Source organism: Miscanthus floridulus, chromosome 17 (genome assembly GCF_019320115.1).
Source record: "Miscanthus floridulus cultivar M001 chromosome 17, ASM1932011v1, whole genome shotgun sequence".
In the NCBI taxonomy this organism is placed as follows: Eukaryota; Viridiplantae; Streptophyta; class Magnoliopsida; order Poales; family Poaceae; genus Miscanthus; species Miscanthus floridulus.
Window position 1 is genome coordinate 35,605,242 of NC_089596.1, and position 8,090 is coordinate 35,613,331.

At 49.6% G+C, this 8,090-nt stretch overlaps 1 protein-coding gene across 1 annotated transcript; it reads right to left on the bottom strand.

The window, feature by feature from the left end:
- Positions 1-5,973: 5,973 nt before the first annotated feature.
- On the bottom strand, positions 5,974-7,667 carry LOC136516979 (UDP-glycosyltransferase 88B1-like). The gene has a single exon (XM_066510493.1). It carries the CDS (start codon positions 7,585-7,587, stop codon positions 6,148-6,150), a length of 1,440 nt encoding a protein of 479 aa, XP_066366590.1. The 5' UTR covers positions 7,588-7,667; the 3' UTR covers positions 5,974-6,147.
- Positions 7,668-8,090: the final 423 nt, after the last annotated feature.

Sequence of the window (8,090 nt, forward strand, 5' to 3'; positions counted from 1 at the left end):
TGGAGTCATTGTTGAGGTCGCCGAGGGAGGCGAGGAAGGCGCGATCTTGGGCCTTATGCGTCCTGAAGTACTTCTTCTTGAGCACCTCCTTGTTGAAGCCTCCATTCAACTTATGCTTGCCGGAGGTGTACTCGTGTTTGTCCTTGCGCTTGATGGCATCATACTTATCGGAGGAGTGCTTGTTCTTCTTGGGGGCAGTGGGTGATGAAGTGGTCAGAATCTCCACAGCCTTAGCATCCCTAGTTCGGACCACCACGCTGGTGGTTCATGTGGTTGTTGTGAAATCGTGAAAACCGACTGATGACCAATGCGAGCTCGTCGTCCCCAAGTGCCTCCATCTGCTCCTCTGTGATAGACACCAAAGAAGACAAGGAAAAGAAATTTTATGAAGGGTTAGCTAAAGAACTTGAACCAGTACCTGAGACCAAGGCCATGGTTGGTGCACAAGGATTCTTGAGTTTGGCTCGAGACTGGTAGTCGATCTCGGTGGACTTGAGCTTGTTGAAAAGCTCTTCCACTGTGAGGGTGTCATAGTTGGGAGACTCAATGATAGCAGACACCTTCACATCCCAAACCCTCTGATCAAGGGGGTGTAGTAACTTGATAGCCCTCTCATGATCGTCATAGGGAAGTTGTGACTTGTTTCCCCACATCTTGTTCATAATCGACTAAAAGCAAGAAAACATAGAATCGACAGACTCTCCAACCAACTGAACAAAGTTCTCATACTCACGTTTGTATGTCCCAAAGAGTCTGGTCTTGACCTAAGCGGTCTCCTCGTGATAGCTCTCAAGCTTCAGCCAGATCTCTCGAGCCATAGGAAGGTGAGACACCCGATCAAACTCAGAAGGTGAAAGATAAACGAAAAGTGCATTACGTGCCTTGCAATTGGCCTCATGCTGATCAATTTGATCATGAGTGAATCAAACAACAAGCACCATATAAGTGGTATCCTCACAAATCTCCCAAACTCGCGAGCCTAAGCTCTAAAGATATGCAGACACGTGGATCTTCCAATACGGGTAATTTGTCCCATAAAAAATTGGCGGCTTGCCGGAACCGCGTTCCATGTCGCCTTCATGGATCACAGACCGATTAAGGTGGAATGATCCTTAACCGGATCTGATACCAATTGAAAGACCAAAAACAACGACCAGAGAGGGGTAAATGGGAGCCTCAAATTTCTTTCGAAATATTCAGCCGCTGTCACAAATTCACCACCAAGAACAAGCCATGACAAATGTTCCTGAATCTAAAATACCCAAACCAACTATTGATGAGAGTATCTAGATAGGTTCCTTGGAATGATAGAAAGCTAACGCAAAAAGATGGAACACGAATGGGAGCTCAAACGTGCAAACCGCAGGCGAAATAGCGAGCTGAAAATTCGAGTCAAAAATTCCCAACCTGCTACCGGAAATTCCCAAGCCTGCAAGGGAAGCACAGACAGGAACTAAGAAGGCCATGCACAGCGATGGAGAGGCTACTCTCCAACTTGCTGTAGAATGGATGCACCCACAGCAACTAAGAAGGCCACGCACAGCCAGAAGTGAGCACAGCTCGGTGCAAGCATGTTCAGTGCTGATGTGCTTGGTGCTGGGAGTGCTTCTGCTCTGCCTTCGAATGAACAACAAATAGAGATCAGCCAAGGGTGAGCGCCAGTTCTTGGAGCGCTCGGTGCTGGACCATAGCTTGCCCACCCCACTTGTAGGCACGGACGAACAGGAGACCAGCGCTTCAGCAACGAACGAACAGCGGAATAGGGCGGCCAAAAATTCGACTAAAAACAAACTAAATCAAAACAAAACGCAACCAAACTGGGCACAGGAAATCACCACAGGGTAGGTAAGCTAATCTCTAGAAATCATTGCCCAATTTGAACTCTACCACCAGGAAATTCAGATCGTGTGCCAGAACGAGAAAAACTCCCCAAAAACGAAAATAGCTCGATTCATCGTGCTCGTGTTGAATTGATTCAATTCACTTGGTAGATAACCTCAACGCATGTCCTACATGAATCTAGCAAATCAAAACCAACCCAAAAGATTGATCGTAACAGATCGGAGCAGGAACAAAAAAAGGGAAAAATACGAATACAGTAGCAAGAAAATGACAGACACAAGTGATGAATCTCGGAGGACAAGAGGAGCTTTCTAGCCTCCATTCCCACAGAAATCATAGGTTCACAAACTCAGATTACATGAACGCGAGATGAATCATCTTAGGACCTCTAAAGTAGAGTAAGACCTAGACAGAGTTTTGTAAAATGAGAGCTGGAGAGGTGAGGACTCTGGGGGCAGTCCTCTTTCTTCTTATTGAAGCTATTACACATTCCCAAGATGCACATAAATATTTTGAGTGAACCACATTGTCCGCAGGGCATTATGGTCCAACTCAAGATAAAAGCATCTAACAGCCACGCGCCCTTTTATGAGATAGCTTTGCCTCGACGCGAACTTCTCGATGACGCCACGTGCCGCCTCTGATTCCCGCCGGAACCACACCCAGATTTTGAGGCCTAAATCCGGAAATCATTCATCCAGTAGTTTTGAAGCTCAACCCATCATACCGCTCGTGAGTAGCTTACTCCATATGCGCCCCCGCCATTCAACGCATGCCACTGCCGTCCTCGACTGCTCAGCCACCAAGTCTTCCAGAGCCTCCGCTCGGCTTGCTCGACCGCCGTCTTGACTCGGTCAACACGGTCACTGCCATATACACTTGCACTTATCGGTGTCCCCAAGTGTCAGCCACCGTGCCTGGTCACCCCGCCTCCTGGTCCCTCGGTCCAAGCCTCACGTCCGTCCTTCGCCACTAACAATCCATCGACATGGCACATCCCTATATGACATTCACCTCGCCATCGACCACCGCCTCTGAGCTCCACACCTGCGCACCACAAGCCAAGAGACATGTCGCACAACTCAACTCACGTCATGATTTGTTCACAAACTTAACCCAAGACATGAACCACGTTGACAATCACTCATCACAAAATGAACCACAAGGGCACATATCAACTTTGAATTCGCACACTTCCAGCCTTCCATGCAGCGGCCGCACCACCAAGTTTTTGGACAATGGCTCTCACCACAACAGCGAGGATCCATGTCCCAAGGAGATCCCCGACATCCGCACGATCACCGATTAGTGGATGAAGAGGTTCGGCAACCTCATTGCTCGCCCCGACACGCCTAAACCGATAGCAGATCCAAAACTGCTTTTCAGAAGAGAATTTCTCAGCACCAACATCGAAAATACCAATGGGGTCCGAAGGAGGAGCTCCACAAACAACACCAACAATCAGCAACCTCGACACCAAAATCAGCCCCAATTTTGCTCCCACAGATGCATCTAAGGGGTCTTTGGATGGAATCCCCTCAGCACCAATACCAGAGACGATCTGCAAGGCGCCTATACCTCCACAGCAATGGCTGCAATTGGTGGAAACAGAACCATCGCAAACCTCCCAACATTGCTACGCCAGGCTATTATTCACCACAAACGATGTGACAAATCCACTGTCATGGCTTAGTGGCTATGAGTTCTTCTTCAGAGGACAACATACCCCTAACAACAAGAAATTAGGTGTGCAATTTTTCATCTAATCAACATAGCACAAATTCGATACATGCATAGGATAGAGAACCAATCAGCAACGGACGGGGAACACTCTGATCCGCCCACTACACCACCAAGTACATCCCCCCCCCAACTCGAGATGATCCATCAGACAAGCAACAACAAATCAACAGCTACACCAATTGTGACAAGCACCCCACCAACGACTATGACATAGACGCCAGCGTCCCTCGCTCCTTGTTCATGGCCGCCCGACAAGCTGCAGGCATTTTGGGAGGCACCAGAACCTTCAACTAATACATCTCCGGCTACTTCAGCTCCTGGCACCACTGCTTCGTGTTCTCTGCCAACGCCGACGTAACCCTCAGGATGCCATGTTTGACCGACATCGAGCGCATCATGTGGGATTTCACTTCCATGGTGATGCAATTCCAGTAGGATGAGCGCACAATCTCCTTCACCACCATCCCTGACCGACGTGCACCACCAACCGTCCTTACACTACCAGCACCATCGGCCATCACACCAGCGTCTCACCATCATGAAGATACACCACGATCACTGTCCCCACCGCCTCTTCTACGCTGTGTCATGAGTCGAGCAAATAGGCCATGCCACCCCAACATCCTCGACCACATCAACACCTGGAGTCAGTTGTAGACAAGCTTCGACAGGCCGTACTGCAACAGCGGGAGCTGCGCCACATCACCACCAGCATCAACAATGGCACGGCAGCACCTGCTTGGCCCATCAAAAAGGGACTCCTCTTTCTTTGATAGACACTTCTACGTCCCAGCAACTTCGTCTCTTCTAGTGGACCTACTGGCCGCACTGCTACTCGACGGACCGGCGCAGACGCTCGGTCTACATCCACCGCCAACCACACCAAACCATAATGCCTCTCCATCGGCCATCCTCCTGGGGTGTCTGTTGGTATTTCTTAACACATATAGTAATAATCTACAAGCGCACTGAAGTATCATTGTAGCACTTCACCAGGAAGTATTCAGGGTATCGTATTTTCGATAGGTAACAGAGGTACTCTTCTAGCTAATTCATCCAAGGACAACACAAGGGTAAAGTTAGAAAGGGTAGAGAAGGATTCCTATGGTATTAGGGTCTAAGGACAGATAAACTTTACTTCTACTCGTTTACTTCGGGCACCAGTGAATACTTGGTCTGCCAAGAATTGCCGGCCTGTAGCTCTACATCAAACCCAAATGTGGGGGATTACAAGGGACGGACATGGCAGTCACCACCTGTCGCCTACCCCTCCACCGTGGGGAACGAGGCAAACGAAGATAGCTTCTAGCCTAGACATCACGTCTACGCTATCTACTATTACTCTAAAATGCTAGCAAGGGTTATCCGTCTTTATCAGGGCCCTTCTACTAGAGTATTCGCCGCAAGGACGAACGACGAACCCGCAAACAAGTAGGAGTAAGGCTTAACTAATTAAAACACTTTATACTATAGAAAACACGAACACTCACTTAGCGGGAGAACCCGTTGAAGTAAAGATGCTCATCAAGGTATAAGTTGGTGAGACACCGACAAGTCCAGTGCTTCCGTGAGCTCTCCCTCACATCTCTCTCTTACTACTCTACAAGCTATCTAGGGCCTAAGCCCATGGAGTGAAGCTCAAAGGTGGAGTGCTCTTGCTCTTATGTGTTGTTGTGTTTTAGATGGGACTCTACCCCTCTATTTATACAGGGAGTAAGGCGGTGAGGAGCCTATCTTTGGCACGAAATCCTGGTCTCCACCGCTTCTGCATGGCTTCATGCCACCACTAGAAGAAGGGGTGGTAGAGAGGCGCCTGTGGGGGGTCGGCCACCCCCTGGGGTCAGCCGACCCTTGACTAAACCCTCTTGCCACCGCCTTCGCGTGGCGGACTGCTGAGTGGATGTGGGCTACTCCTTGGGTGGTCTTTCGCCGAGATAACTTGTGTTGATGGGTCTTTCCATTTATTCTTTGCGCATGTTTGCTTTATGCTTCGTTGGAAAGCGCCTTCTGTGTGTATTTTCCATGTATTTGTGCTTATGTCCTGCAAAATAACAATCTCCAAATACATGTGGAACTTGGTAAATGGTAAATGCATGTGTTTAAGATTGCTTAGCCACCGGTGTTTGTTTTGTTGTATTTCTTGTCTACTTTAGGTACATTTTCTGTGCTATTCGGATGTCCTCCTGCAATTGGTCAAACACCAAAACTTTTATAAATTATTAGTTCTAAAGCTCTATGTCTAAGTTTGGTGTCCATATTCAGCCTGTTCGCAGGTTGGTTTTTTGGCTGATAAGCCCGGCTAGTGCTAGTTTTTTTTGAGAGAAAAACACTATACCATGGATAATAAGCCCTGACCGAAACAAACAAGCGACCAGGCTAATTGGTTCATTTTATGTGATAGTTGGCGGTCATTATATTATAGACAATATATCTTTGAATAGCATACAACAGTCATACACGAGACAAGAAATAAGCTAAAATTCCATAAGAGCGATCTCTTAATGTCACAGAAGAAAGACAGCTCGGACATTATATTATTTTAGAAGTCATTTTTCATCCAACCTACGCACGCATCGCTTGAGCCTTGAGCTTTTCGGCATCTGACAAGAACCTTTGGAACGCAACGCCCGACGAACCACCGTCCTCCCATGCCGCAGCTGCTGCCTTGCTGAGCGCCGTCACCTGCGCCCTGAGCCGCTCCCCTTCCTCGGACTCCAGCACCATCCTCACCTTAGCCTCCACCTCCCCCGCCTTGACAAGCCCTTGCTGCCATCCTGCGACCTCCCCTCCAATCCCGGGCTCCTCCACCATGAACACCTTGTTCATCTTCTGCTCCGCATATAATGGCCAACAGAGCATGGGCACACCCGCTCTAATGCCTTCCAGCACAGAGTTCCACCCACAGTGCGTCACGAACGCGCCTGTTGCTTTATGGTGGAGCACCTCCACCTGTGGCGCCCACAGCTTGAGGATGAGGCCGCGGCCGTTTATTCGGTCCAAGAATCCATCCGGCAGGAGCTCGTCGAGGTCTGGGTCGGTGCGGGGGTCGGACGGCCGCTCGGGATCGTCGCTTGGAGGAGCTCGCACCACCCACAGGAACCGGTGGCCCGAATTCTCCAGGCCGACAGCGATTTCATTCAGCTGCTCCCTGGAGTGGTTGCCGGTGCCAATGCTTCCAAAGCAGAGGTAGACGACGCTGCGCTCCGGTTGCTCGTCGAGCCACGAGAGGCACTCGTGCTTTTCTTTTTCCTTGCCAGCTTCCGCGAGCAAGGGCCCCACACAGTACACCGGCGGCGCTGCTGGGAGATGCCGAAGGTCCCCGAGAGCTTCCACCGCCCGAGTCTCCAACGACGCGAACGTGTTCACCAGGATGCCGTCTACTACTTGCGGAATCCTGCGAAACCCGTCCATCATCACCTTGTATACCTCGCTCTCCGGATCCTGGAGTACCTGCTCGACGAGGTGAGACGCCGGCATGGGTGGGACTCCATGGAAGTTGAGAGGGGTGTCTCCTAGCTCCCTGAAGCTTGGTTGGTCCTCCCTGCGAATCGTGGGGAGCTGGAGGAAGACGGCGACCGCAGAGGCATTCGTGGCGTCGAAGGAGTACGCCGGGATGCCGAGCTTCTTGGCGACGTCAAGCGCCCCCATGGACAACACGTCCACGACCACGGCTTGGACACTCCCAAGAGGCATGGCGCAGAGGAAGCCGTGGAGGAGCTGGTCATAGCGGTTCACGAGGTCGAGGTACCTGAGGAGAAACTGCGCGTCATGGATGACGGTGGGAGGGTCCTCGATCCGCGGCAGCTTGTGGAAGGCGACGAGAGGCTTCGATGCTGCAACGCGGCGGACGACGGCAGCGAAGGCGACGTCTTCTTTATCCGCACGGTCGATAAGCGCCACCACAACTGCACACCCAGCGTCCAGGAGGACGTCGGCGAGCTGCATCATGGGGACGAAGTGGCTAACGGCAAGGCCGGGGTACAAAACCACAGTCTTCTTCATCGCTTCGTCTAGTTAGATCGAAATGGGGACAGAAAAATGATGTGGAGACGAGTAGCCAAATAAAGTTAAGAGATATATAAATCGTTGAGACGTTGATGGCTAACCCGCCAGTAGACATATAAGTAAACGACATTTAATTTGATTCTAGCTACTTTATAGTACAGCAGTGGACATATAATTGATTCTACTTTACGTACAGTACAGTGGGTGTATGTGATTGATGTGAAACTTGACCAACCAGAACATTATTGTATGCTTACGTTAACCTTGTTTAATTCCTCCCTACAAGTTTATATCATGCCTCATCGAATATTTGCACACATGCATAGAGTATTAAATATAGACTAAAAAATTACTAATTATACAGATTGCGACTACTTTACGAGACGAATCTTTTAAGTCTAATTAGTCTAAGATTTGACAGTAAAGTGCTACAGTAACATATGCTCATGGCGGATTATTTAGGCTTAATAACACTACCCCAGATCTTGACATCACTGCCA

What these genes read in the sequence shown, in the direction of transcription:
- LOC136516979 (XM_066510493.1), bottom strand. Translation starts at nt 7,587, where the DNA reads ATGAAGAAGACTGTGGTTTTGTACCCCGGCCTTGCCGTTAGCCACTTC.